This window comes from Aulonocara sp. 'chitande type north' Nkhata Bay, linkage group LG19 (assembly GCF_057382095.1).
Source record: "Aulonocara sp. 'chitande type north' Nkhata Bay isolate Kocher_YH1m ecotype deep benthic linkage group LG19, A_spYH_male_GT1.1, whole genome shotgun sequence".
NCBI classification, from domain to species: Eukaryota; Metazoa; Chordata; class Actinopteri; order Cichliformes; family Cichlidae; genus Aulonocara; species Aulonocara sp. 'chitande type north' Nkhata Bay.
In genome coordinates this window covers 10,607,198-10,621,146 of record NC_141362.1, presented here as the reverse complement: position 1 = coordinate 10,621,146, position 13,949 = coordinate 10,607,198, and the positions used below count along the sequence as shown (strand labels likewise).

Below are 13,949 nucleotides of genomic sequence, written 5' to 3'. Positions count from 1 at the left end.
TGTCTTTTTGTATCGCTGCATGGTTTGGTAACCTGACGGTGAAGAATAAGAATCGGTTGGGACTTCTGGTAAAAACTGCTAGCAAAATTTCAGGGCGCTGGCAAGATGGACTTTTGGCCATTTACAATAGAAATGTGCTTAGAAAGGCTCATTCTATTATTAATTGTGTGAACCATCCACTTCACAGTGAGTTTGAGTTGTTGCCTTCCGGCCGCCGTTTTAGAGTACCTCCAAGGAGGACTAAAAGACTCCAGGTCTCTTTTATCCCTACTGCGTCTTGTCTCCTTAATGGCAAATAATTGTCCTTGAACTTTCTATCATTATTATTGTTTTATAGTATTGTTCTGTTTGTTCTTATCCTCCTGCTGCTAAACTAATTTCCCCTTGTGGGACAACAAAGAAATTGAATTGAAGTCTCCTGAGAGACCAGCAAAAACCTCCATAGCTGACTGTGTTTCAAGTCATCAAGGCGGGAATTGGTTAAAGTTTTCAACCAGCAATAATCACGTCTCAGTAGAACTTCATAGACTATGAAATTGCCTCTGCACAAGAATGACCATTGAGTTTCAGCTTTTCAGCTGGGTATGAATCAACACTCACATCACTGATGGTGCACTTTCAAATGTTGGGTGATGCAGGAACTAACTGGGTTTGAATTGGGGGATTACTCACGTGATTGGTTGACCATTTGGAAATCCCGCCCATTTATTGGCTCAGTTAATTGTATGCATTGACCAGGAGCAAAGGGTCAATACTTTGCTTCACTCGAAGAAGGACTTTAATCCCATCTTGTGTTAATTTTGTCAAGATCTCCTAATACCTGACAACTTCCCTCAATAAGTATGACGGATAGACATCGTAAATTGAAAACGCCAGAAATTAACATTGAAACAAATGACAAAGTCTCCTGAGAGACCAGCAAAAATTGCCATAGCTGACTGTGTTTCAAGTCATCAAGGCGGGAATTGGTTAAAGTTTTCAACCAGCAATAATCACGTCTCAGTAGAACTTCATAGACTATGAAATTGCCTCTGCGCAAGAATAACCAGTGAGTTTCAGCTTTTCAGCTGGGTATGAATCAACACTCACATCACTGATGGTGCACTTTCAAATGTTGGGTGATGCAGGAACTAACTGGGTTTGAATTGGGGGATTACTCACGTGATTGGTTGATCATTTGGAAATCCCGCCCATTTATTGGTTCAGTTAATTGTATGCATTGACCAAGAGCAAAGGGTCAATACTTTGCTTCACTCAAGGTTCAAGGTTCTTTATTTGTCACATGCATAGTCATACAAGTATAACACACAGTGAAATGTAGCCTGACACGCTCCTCAACATGTGCAAAAATTGTGGGAGGGTGTAGAGGAAGAGCTGACTGTTTCAAGTCATCAAGGCGAGTCATCAAGGCGCATCACAGCACTGTCAAATGTTAAATGATGCAAGAACTGATTGGGTTTGATAATACCAGACACCTTCCCCTCAACAAAAGCAACGGATAGAAATAGGAAATTGAAAACGCCAGAAATTAACATTGAAACAAATTACAAAGTCTCCTGAGAGACCAGCAAAAATTGCCATAGCTGACTGTGTTTCAAGTCATCAAGGCGGGAATTGGTTAAAGTTTTCAACCAGCAATAATCACGTCTCAGTAGAACTTCATAGACTATGAAATTGCCTCTGCACAAGAATGACCCATGAGTTTCAACTTTTCAGCTGGGTATGAATCAAAACTCGTATCACTATGGGGCGCCGTTTGTAAAGTGAAACATGCTGAAATTAACGGCAACATTTTTCCACATTTAGCTCAACACAAGTCATTTTTTACAACATTTAGTAAAATATTTGTAACTTTTCATATTTAAAACAGAATTTTAAATGCTAAATCTAAATGTCAAATATTCAATCTAAATGTTAAATCTAAATATTATATTTAAATCTAAATGTTCAGTTCAGTTCTTTTTTATTTTAAACATATACATTCACCAACATTTCATAAAATCATTCCATACAGTTGTTTGAAAAGGAGTAGGCAGAAGTATATACTTATTTAGCCCTACCCCCTCAGGTTTACATCCTCATCATCTAAATTTGAACAACAAAAACGTATACAATGTCTTCAACTTAGAACATAACATCTCAAAAAAATATTTTCACATGTTCAACTAAAACTATATTTAGATTTGCTAATTTGCAGAAGAAAATAAACATGAGTTTGACTGCTGTCTTGGGTTAATTGCATTTTCTTCATTCTTATACTTATTAAATATTTCTTTTTTGAGTTTTATTTTAAACTGTTTTATATCACTACTGACTTTTATTTCTTCTTTTAACTCATTCCAGAATTTAACTCCCGCTATTGAAATAGACATCCTTTTCAATGTTGTTCTTACTCTTTGTAATTTTAAATTCCACTTCCCTCTAAAATTATACCTCCCTTCTCTTTCTAAGAACCATTTACTTATTTCGATTGGGAGCATTCCTTTCCTTACCTTATATATTATTTGCACTGTTTTAAACTTCACCAGATCCTGGAATTTTATAGCTTGCGTCCTAATAAAGAGTGCATTTGTGTGACCCCTATACCCCTCCTGATTTATTAGTCTAATGGCCCCATTCTGCATTATGATTATAGTCTGAATATTACTTTTATATGTATTTCCCCAAACCTCTACACAATAACTCATGTATGGTAATAGCAAAGCACAATATAACATATACAATGTTTTCCTATCCAGAAATTGTTTTACTTTCCCCAAGACAGCAATGCCCCGTGCTAACTTTCCCCTCACATAAGTGATGTGTGATTTCCAACAGGCCTTTTGATCAATGATCACACCAAGAAATTTTATGGCATTAACCCTTTCTAGATATATATTATCGACACAAATTTCAATGTTAATGTTTTTCTTATAGTTTCCGAACAACATAAATTTTGCTTTATTTAAATTTAAGGACAATTTGTTTCTATCAAACCACTTCTTTAATATATTTAACTCCTGTGTGATCACCTCCAAAACCTGTTGAAATTCCGCACCTGAACAAAGTATATTGGTATCATCTGCAAAAATTACAAACTTCAGTATCTTCGATACTTTACAAATATCATTTATATACATAATAAACATTTTCGGACCTAATACTGATCCTTGAGGTACTCCACATTCAATATCCATCAATTTAGATTTAAACTCATTTATTTGTACATATTGCTGTCGATTCATCACATAGCTGTGTATCCAATCGAGTACCACACCCCTGAACCCATATTTTTCCAGTTTGATTTTTAGAATTTCGTGGTCAACAGTATCAATGCTTTTTTTTAGATCTAGAAAGACTCCAAGTGCATACTTCTTGTTATCCATACATTCTGTTATTTCTTCCATTAAATCCATCAATGCCAAAACTGTTGATCTATTATTTCTAAACCCATACTGGCAATTTGCCAACAAATCATGTTTATCCACAAAGCTATCAAATCTTTTTAGAAATAGTTTTTCCAGTATCTTAGAAAACTGGGAGAGTACCGACACTGGTCTATAATTTGTAAAACAATGCTTTTCACCTGATTTATAAATGGGAATAATTTTTGCAACTTTCATTTTTTGTGGAAAAACCCCTTCCTGGAAAGACAAATTAAAAATATATTGTAGTGGTTTTACAATACCATCAATTACTCTCTTTACCGTTAACATATCAATATCATGACAGTCAGTACTTGTTTTGTTCTTAAGTCCACTGACAATATCATATATCTCCTTCTCTTCCACTGCTCTTAAAAACATTGAACTTGCATTCCTTTCAATGTTTCCTCCAGTCTCCCTTTCTATCATATCAACCTTTATTTCCGCAGCCAGTTTTGGCCCTATATTTACAAAAAATTCATTGAATCCATTTACTACTTCGTTCATTTTACTAATAGTATTTGTCCCTTCCGTAAAATACCCAGGGTAGTCAGTAGTCCTTGGTCCATTTTTTATTATACTATTTAATACCTTCCATATCCCTTTCATGCTATCTTTATTATCTTCTAACTTTTTGATGAAGTATTCTTTTTTACAAGTTCTCATTATGTTAGTTAATTTATTTTTATACTTTTTATATTTATTTTCAGATTCTGTAGTTCTCTTTTTAATGAATTATCTATATAAGATGGGGTTTTTTTTACAGGCATTTTGCAGTCCCTTTGTCATCCATGGTCTTCCTGCATACTTGTCTTTCCTGTTGACTTCAATGAGTAGGCTGTTTTCCTCTAATAAGGCCACGAATATGCTTAAGAATGCCTCATAGCAGGGACGTGCAGAGAGGTTTAAAGGGGCGGGTGCTCAAAGTTAAAAAGGGGCACATTGAACCATGCTGAATAACAACAACACACATTCATCAAGAATCTAATATGGGAAGGGCAGGGCTGTGTTGATCTGAGACTGTAGACATTAAAAAGTCCACAGGAGAGATGGTAGCTGATTAAACAAGTTTCATGAGATAATAACAAAATGCAAAGATTGGTGACAGCGCTTGGAACCATAAGGCAACGAAAAACTGTGACATAAACTCGGCTCTGCCTGTGAATCACTCTTTGCTTCTCTTCTTCCTTCCTTCCCATCATTTCATATATCACTCTCCACTTGCTGTCTATCTGAGAACAAGGCACAACTTGCTATTGCAATAAACTATAATCTAATTATCCACACCTAACAACTCTTGCACTTAATCTATAATAAAATGATGACAGCAAAATGTTATAGCCCTGCCTTTAGTAGCCTCATACAGCTCCTACTGTTTCCTCCTCATGTCCTTACCAGCCATGTCTGCACAATGTTATATCATGAGTAATATTTTTTTAAATCCAGCTAAATAAAACACACACATGCACACACAGTGACATTTTAGACCTTCTTCAGAATACTGTATATACTATGGGCATCCTTACATTATTATTTATTACTAGAGCTACAATAATAAAGCAATGAGGAGGGGGAAGTAATAAATATGAAATAATGTATTTATGATGATTCCATTTGTTTCACTATCCACTCTGTGCAGGGCAAAGCTTATTACATTTTTAAACTGTAGAGATACAATAATTTTACTGTTGTAAAATCCAACTTTTGTCTTATTTAAAATATAAATCTAATATAATCTGCTTCTTAATGTATGTTCTTTAAAATACAGCGTGTGTTTTTTAATATATTATAATTATAATAATTATTATGTGGACATGCATATTAGATCGTTTTTTAGTGAAATATAATCCCTCCAGAAAGGCAGGAAATGCCCAGAAACTTACTTTAAAACTAAATATGTTCCCTAAAACGGTGACAGAGCTACAGACCCATGACAGCCTTACACAGGTAGCCAGCAGCTATGACCAGCACTACTTGTGCAGTTAATAAAAGGACAGGTAATGTTTGTCACGCTGTTGCACACACAGCACGCTCGTTTGTTTCAGTTCGTCAGTTGCAACAAGACAGCTTACCAACGTGTACGTAATAAGCTAATACTCCTGTGTGCTACACACTACAGTGTGCGCTGTACACCTACTTACTGGGTTTGTCGCATCAGTCTGTGTCTCTGAGTTAACTTGTGTTTCTCTTACAGCTCCGGACCGCAACAAATGCGCGTGCTCTTTGTGAGCTCGTTCCCGGCTCGTAACCAGCGCGTTCTGCCGTCGAGGGCGATCATTGGTTAAATGTGATCATGTGACTGATGCAAGCCAGATCCTTTTATTTAGCAAAACTATGATTAATAGTTAAATATTATTGTTGAGGGGCACAGACAGGACTCCGCACGCACACACACATAAAATAAATAAATAAATAAATAAATAAATAAAATTTAAAAGTTGCCTCAACAAAAGGGCACTTTGGGCACTCATCAGGAAAGGGGCGGGTGCTCAAGCCCCTCTAGCCCCCCCTCTGCACGTCCCTGGTCTCTATCCATCTAGTATTAAATCTTTCTGGGAAACAAGTATGTATATTATGCACACACACAAACACACATGCAGCTATTACCTATTTCTTGTTTTTATACCTAAGATGAATTATTGTTGAATGAAGACATTTTTCAAACAAATGTAAAATGTGGGCAATTGTGTTTATTGGGTAAAGGAAAAGGCAGAAGGGGGGGGAAAGGATAGAAAGAATGAAAGAGAGAGATGAGAGAAAACCCCAACAATCCCCTCTGAGCAAGCAGCAGGCGACAGTGGATAGGAAAAACTCCTTTTAAAGTGAAAGACACCTAAAGGAGAAACCTATGGCAGAACCAGGCTCAGGAGGGGGCAGTCAACTGCCGGGACTGGTCGGGGGGTGAGGGTGAAAAAAGAAAAAGGAGGGAGGGGAAGGGGGGAAATGAAGATGGAATAGAGGTGGAGGAAGACGAGGTTACATCAGGTGAGAAGCAGCAGTGCCCCTCCTCCAGAACCAGTGGAAGCGTTTTTTCTTCTTTTTCAGATACTCTTCCACCAGCACTTTTTTCTCAATGATGAGGGTTTTCAGCTCATCGATTGTTTCTGTGTTTTCTTTCTCAAGTTTGTTGCATCTTTTCACCATGTCTTCTAATTGTTCTTGTTTTTCTTTAAGCTTGTCTTTCAGTTCTTTAACTATTGCCTCCTCTATTCGCTTTGCCTTGTGCACATCTGTGTGCATGTCTTCCAGCTGCTGGTTTCTCTTCTGGATTTCTTGAAGTCTACACTGCAGGTCTTTATGTGTTTTCTGTTGTTCTTGCTTTTGCGCCTGGATTTCAGTGTTTTTGTACTTCAAGGTCTTAGAAAGTTCCTCAAGTTCGGTATTTTTTCTCAGCATCTCATTGATGCTACTCTGCATCGCTGAGCATTGTTTTTCCAGCTTTTTCTTTTCTTCTTCCAGTACAGTTGATTTGTACTTTGTTTCGTTATACAATTCTTGGAGTGCTTGATTTTTCCTCTGGAGATGAAGTTTTTCTTCTTCCTGTTGTATTTTCTGTTGGTCTTTTTCTTGAAGAAGCTCTTTATTTCCGTGCACTTTTTTATCAAGCCTGATTTGGAGCGATCTGTGTTTTTCCTCCATCTCGTCAAGCTTGGAGTCCATTTCTTTCTGTTTCATTTCCAGTTTCTTCTTGTCTTGAAGCAACTGTTGACTTTTGTGCAGAGTTTTGTCATGTTTCACCTGCAGCGCTTTGTATTTTTCCTCCATGGCTTGGAGTTTGCTCTGCAGGTCTCTCTGCTCTACGGGCTCTTGTTTCTTTTCTTGGAGGTTCTCCTTATTTCTCTCCAGAGCTTCATCAAGCATTACTCGCAAGCCTTCATTTTGTTTCTCAATGTTCCTCAGCTTGCAATCCATTTCTTCCTTTTTTATTTTCTGTTGGTCTATCTTGTGAAGAAACTCTTTATTTCTCTCCAGAGCTTCATCAAGCATCACTTGCAAGCCTTCATTCTGTTTCTTGATGTGCCTCAGCTTGCAATCCATTTCTTCCTTTTTTATTTTCTGTTGGTCTTTCTCGTGCAGAAACTCTTTATTTCTCTCCAGAGCTTCATCAAGCATTACTCGCAAGCCTTCATTTTGTTTCTCGATGTTCCTCAGCTTGCAATCCATTTCTTCCTGATGTATTTTCTGTTGGTCTTTTTCTTGAAGCAGCTCTTTATTTTTGAGCAGTGTTTCCTCAAGAGTTAGTTGCAGCATTTTCAGTTTTTCCTCCAAGACTTCAAGCTGGGAGTCTGTTTCTTTCTCCAGCATTTCTTGTTGCTCTCTCTCTTGAATGAACTCTTTATTTCTGTGCACTGTTTTCTCAAGCTTGATTTGGAGCGATCTGTGTTTTTCCTCCATCTCGTCAAGCTTGGAGTCAATTTCCTTCTGTTTCATTTCCATTTGCTTCTTGTCTTGAAGCAACTGTTGACTTTTGTGCAGAGTTTTGTCATGTTTCACCTGCAGCGCTTTGTATTTTTCCTCCATGGCTTGGAGTTTGCTCTGCATGTCTCTCTGCTGTGTGGACTGTTGCTTCTCTTCTTGGTGGATTTCCTTCAGTTTTTCCAGAGCTTCGTCAAGCTTCTCTTGGAGCTCCTGATTCTTCTTGACCATGTTTTCCTGTTTTATGCTCTCTTTTTTCTCCTTTTGGAGCAGATCTTTATTTTTTTCCAGAGCTCCATCAAGCTTTTCTTGGAGCTCCTGATTCTTCTTGAGCATTTTATCCCCTTTAATGCTCTCTTTTTTCTCATTTTGGAGCAGATCTTTAATTTTTTCTAGAGCTTCATCAAGCTTTTCTTGGAGCTCGTGATTCTTCTTATCTTGGAGAGCCCATTGTTTCTCCTCAATAATACCTTCCCTTTCCTGAAGCTGGTAGGATAATTTTTCTAATTCAGCGCTCTTTCTCTCATTTTCTTCTGTCAGGATCTTAATCTTTTCTCTGTTCATGAGATTTTCCTTCTCCATTTCTTCCAATCGCTTTTCCTCTAATTCCACCTGTTCATCCCAAGGAAGAGAGCTGATGTAAGGGTCTAGGGACTCATACCATGGAATAGAGCTGGGGTCAGCTTCTTGTTTTTCTTGCTCTTTCTGAGACATGTTGGAGTCTGTATACCGTGAGTACGAAAAGTATCCAGATGTTTGAAAATGCTTTACTGGTGAACGTTTGAATGCTGCTAACATAAGTGCTGCAAATAACGGACTGAAAGTTGTACCTCCTCACCCCTATTTATGGATTCAGAAGCCTGTGACATCACAATTCCATAAGCCAATGAGGTTGTCACATGACATTCTAGAATGAGGTCATGTTTTTGTATGAATTTTTTAAATAACATCAACATTCCGTAAGCCAATGAGGTTCTTACATGACTTTTGAATGAGGATAATTATTTTGTGTTAATCGACATAGCCTGCTGCAGCTCAGAGCTCATGAGCTCAAACGATCCTCCAACCTCAGCCTCCCGGTAGCTTGGATTACAGGCACGCGCCACCGCACCCGGCGAGAAGCAGCTACGTTAACAGGGCTTTTAACTATGTCTGAGGTGACATCATGACACTAACCTGCTGCCCATCATTAGCAAAGTTGTAATGATGGGCAGCAAAGATGAGGAATGAATGGTGCACAATTGTTATATGCAAGTTTTTAGAAAGCTCGTGGTTAACCCAAGAGTATTTTGTCACAATATCAAGAAGAGTAAAGCTTCAATGTCAAGAATAGATAGGAATATAGGGAATTATATATTTTTATTTAAAGACAGGACTCACATGTTTTCATTTCTAGTCTTTAAAACCTGTCTCTATCAGGGACGTGCAGAGAGGTTTAAAGGGGCGGGTGCTCAAAGTTAAAAAGGGGCACATTGAACCATGCTGAATAACAACAACACACATTCATCAAGAATCTAATATGGGAAGGGCAGGGCTGTGTTGATCTGAGACTGTAGACATTAAAAAGTCCACAGGAGAGATGGTAGCTGATTAAACAAGTTTCATGAGATAATAACAAAATGCAAAGATTGGTGACAGCGCTTGGAACCATAAGGCAACGAAAAACTGTGACATAAACTCGGCTCTGCCTGTGAATCACTCTTTGCTTCTCTTCTTCCTTCCTTCCCATCATTTCATATATCACTCTCCACTTGCTGTCTATCTGAGAACAAGGCACAACTTGCTATTGCAATAAACTATAATCTAATTATCCACACCTAACAACTCTTGCACTTAATCTATAATAAAATGATGACAGCAAAATGTTATAGCCCTGCCTTTAGTAGCCTCATACAGCTCCTACTGTTTCCTCCTCATGTCCTTACCAGCCATGTCTGCACAATGTTATATCATGAGTAATATTTTTTTAAATCCAGCTAAATAAAACACACACATGCACACACAGTGACATTTTAGACCTTCTTCAGAATACTGTATATACTATGGGCATCCTTACATTATTATTTATTACTAGAGCTACAATAATAAAGCAATGAGGAGGGGGAAGTAATAAATATGAAATAATGTATTTATGATGATTCCATTTGTTTCACTATCCACTCTGTGCAGGGCAAAGCTTATTACATTTTTAAACTGTAGAGATACAATAATTTTACTGCTGTAAAATCCAACTTTTGTCTTATTTAAAATATAAATCTAATATAATCTGCTTCTTAATGTATGTTCTTTAAAATACAGCGTGTGTTTTTTAATATATTATAATTATAATAATTATTATGTGGACATGCATATTAGATCGTTTTTTAGTGAAATATAATCCCTCCAGAAAGGCAGGAAATGCCCAGAAACTTACTTTAAAACTAAATATGTTCCCTAAAACGGTGACAGAGCTACAGACCCATGACAGCCTTACACAGGTAGCCAGCAGCTATGACCAGCACTACTTGTGCAGTTAATAAAAGGACAGGTAATGTTTGTCACGCTGTTGCACACACAGCACGCTCGTTTGTTTCAGTTCGTCAGTTGCAACAAGACAGCTTACCAACGTGTACGTAATAAGCTAATACTCCTGTGTGCTACACACTACAGTGTGCGCTGTACACCTACTTACTGGGTTTGTCGCATCAGTCTGTGTCTCTGAGTTAACTTGTGTTTCTCCTACAGCTCCGGACCGCAACAAATGCGCGTGCTCTTTGTGAGCTCGTTCCCGGCTCGTAACCAGCGCGTTCTGCCGTCGAGGGCGATCATTGGTTAATAGTGATCATGTGACTGATGCAAGCCAGATCCTTTTATTTAGCAAAACTATGATTAATAGTTAAATATTATTGTTGAGGGGCACAGACAGGACTCCGCACGCACACACACATAAAATAAATAAATAAATAAATAAAAAAAATTTAAAAGTTGCCTCAACAAAAGGGCACTTTGGGCACTCATCAGGAAAGGGGCGGGTGCTCAAGCCCCTCTAGCCCCCCCCTCTGCACGTCCCTGCCTCATAGGCTTTATTGACATCCTTGTGTTTATATACAATAGTCCAATCTTGTTTTATTAACTCATTTTTGAGACACTGCATTGTCTTTTCTGTTCTAATTGTTTTAGATATTGTCTTACATTCATTTCTATGAACTTCATAGCAACAGTCATAAGTTACAAAAACTGGCAAGTCACTTATATCATTTATCAATATCCCCCCTTTTATATTTTCTTCCATTACATTTGTAAAAATATTATCTAATAGAGTTGCACCATGAGTGGTTATTCTCGTCGGTCTTGTTATCAGGGGAAATAATCCCATACAATACATTGAATCAATAAATTCTTCAATTCTCTTATTATGATTTGGGTTCAATAAATCAATATTAAAGTCTCCACAGATAAACATTCTTTTCTGATTCAGATTTGTATACAAGTCCTCCATAATGTCCTTAAAAGTCTCAATCTTTGACCCTGGTGCTCTATATATGCAACTGACAATCATATTTTTCTGTTTTTTCATATTTATTTCCACTGTTATACATTCCATCACTCCATCTACCACCCTCGTCATTCTTCTCATTTTTTCAAACCTTAAATTTTTATCAACATAGAGTGCCACCCCACCTCCTTTTTTATTAGTCCTATCTAAGTGGAGGAATTCATATCCCTCTATCTCAAAATCCTCTTCTTTTCCAGTGTTTATCCAAGTCTCTGATATTGCTATTACACCAAATGGTTGATTAAACTGTGCTATATATTCTTTAATAAATTGAAAGTTTGCATATAGACTTCTACTATTGAAATGAACCATGGTTATATTCTTACCCCACTCTAGGTTCCTATTAAATAGTTCCATTGTATAATAATTACAGTCCTTTAACATTTTGGTAAAAAAAATTACAGTCAGGATCTATATTGCTATCATACCCCAGTGTCCCACTTTCAACATCCATTTGATTTGTTACTTGAAATCTGTCAGACATCTGACTTTATTATATATCTTATCCACATACCATCACCTTTAACAATACTTTGTCTAAGCCAAGTACCAACCAATTTGACAATTCATTGAAAGTACCATCGACCATCCCAATGCTTTGCCTTACATTTTATCAGCCGTATTTTTCTAATTCTGTCAGCTCTTTAATGACTAAGACCTTTGCCTGCTCCGGTGTTCCATTTAACTTAATGAACACCTTACAATCTGATGTCCAGGTTGACTGTATTTTCTTCTGTTTTCTTAATAATCTTGCTTGTCTTGCAATATCTGCGTTTTTCTTGATTAGGTATTCATTAACGTACACATTCGTTCCTTTCAACTTTCTTCCTTGCTTCAGAAGCTCTTTCTTCTGCTTCCTATTAAAAAATCTTATAATAATGGCAGGTTTTTGATTCTTGTTTTTTGTTAAATGTTAAATCTAAATATTATATTTAAATCTAAATCTAAACGTTAAATCCAAATGTTAAATGTTAAATCTAAATGTTAAATCTAAATGTTTAGGCTAACATGCAAATTTATTGCACGGATCAGCGGAAATACCAAAATAAAAGCTTTCCGAAAACCTCCGGTGCAAAAGTGTGCCGGTAGTGGTCAGACACGTTCTCACTCCCAAAGCGTAATAATTTTCGCTAGGTGACAAATTGTCAACATTTTATGCTTTCGGGTACCCAACACGTTCCTAAATGACGGCATCGGAAAAAGGAGAGCACATGAGAACCGTTTGGATTCAATCTACAGATGTTCTTTCATTTTCTAAAAATTGCTTTGGAAAACACTATTTTACGTCATTTAACTGCTAGTAAAGGTTGGGAATAAGGTTATAGTAAGGGCTAAGGTTAGGTTTAGGGCTGGAACACATGGCTGGAACGTCTATTATGGCGGGACCGTCATTCCACTGGAATTCAGCCATAACCCGACCATGAGAAAGCACGTCCGGCGATTTAGCTGAAAACATCGGAAGATCCGTTTTGTCGGCCCTCCAAAGGTTCAGCAGTACTGCACTCTTAGTAGCTGCAGTCTCCACTTTACAATCACTGCAGCACATGTCCAGCAAAATCGCTGGACATGCTCGTAGGCAAGAAGTGAAGCAGCACATGGCGGGGAGAAGTGAGGAGGAGAACAGACACAATTTTGCACCAGAGGTTTTCGGGAAGCTTTTATTTTGGAATTTCCGTTGATCCGTACAATAAATTTGCATATTAGCCTAAACATTTAGATTTAACATTTAACATTTAGATTTAACATTTAACATTTAGATTTAAATATAATATTTAACATTTAGATTTAATATTTAACATTTGATGAAAAGTTACAAATATTTTACTAAATGTTGTAAAAAATTACTCGAAAAAGCATGTTTCACTTTACAAACGGCGCCCCATATATCACAGCTGACTGTCTTCAAATCCAACAAAAGTGGTATCAAACGTTTGTGCTACGTTTGTGCTGGTTTGTGCTGCAAAAATTTTCGTTTGTGCTACTATCATTTTAAAGATATTAATAAAATTTTCTAGAGGTCATCAGAAGTCAACCAGCCCCCCCACATTAATTAAATCAAACAAAATGGGTGTCAATCAACTGTGCTAGGTTTGTGCTGGTTTGTGCTGCTAAAATTTTCCTTTATGCTGCCTCTGTTTCAAAGATATTAATGAAAAGGTAAAGGTCAAAAGGTCAACCAGCCCCCTCACATTACCCAAATCAAACAAAATTGATGTCAAACGTTTGTGCTACGTTTGTGCTACGTTTGTGCTACGTTTGTGCTGGTTTGTGCTGCAAAAATTTTTGTTTGTGCCGCTATCATTTTAAAGATATTAACAAAGATTTCTAGAGGTCAACAGAGGTCAACCAGCCACCCCATATTAATGGAATCAAACAAAATTGATGTCAAGCGTTTGTGCTGGTTTGTGCTGCAAACGTTTTTGTTTGCGCTGCTAACATTTTAAAAATTTTAATAAAATAACGTCTTGATGCGTGCTTAATCATCCAGGTAAGTAAATCCCAAAAGGTTGATTCTGTTCATCTGGACATTTTCAGTTGGAGAAACGTTTCGTCACTCATCCAAGTGACTTCTTTTGACCTTTACATTTTCATTA

The 13,949-nt window shown here is 37.2% G+C and overlaps 1 protein-coding gene and 3 non-coding genes across 4 annotated transcripts; all 4 read right to left on the bottom strand.

Moving 5' to 3' along the window:
* Positions 1–414: 414 nt before the first annotated feature.
* LOC147306548 (U4 spliceosomal RNA) lies at positions 415–554 on the bottom strand. The gene has a single exon (XR_015126530.1). It is a non-coding gene; the product is annotated as a U4 spliceosomal RNA (small nuclear RNA).
* A 349-nt stretch (positions 555–903) lies between these two features.
* Positions 904–1,043, bottom strand: LOC147306547 (U4 spliceosomal RNA). The gene has a single exon (XR_015126537.1). It is a non-coding gene; the product is annotated as a U4 spliceosomal RNA (small nuclear RNA).
* Positions 1,044–1,552: 509 nt separating this feature from the next.
* Positions 1,553–1,692, bottom strand: LOC147306546 (U4 spliceosomal RNA). The gene has a single exon (XR_015126520.1). It is a non-coding gene; the product is annotated as a U4 spliceosomal RNA (small nuclear RNA).
* A 2,531-nt stretch (positions 1,693–4,223) lies between these two features.
* Positions 4,224–8,890, bottom strand: LOC147306545 (uncharacterized). The gene has a single exon (XM_086275156.1). It carries the CDS (start codon positions 8,616–8,618, stop codon positions 6,381–6,383), a length of 2,238 nt encoding a protein of 745 aa, XP_086131282.1. The 5' UTR covers positions 8,619–8,890; the 3' UTR covers positions 4,224–6,380.
* Between the last annotated feature and the right edge of the window lie 5,059 nt (positions 8,891–13,949).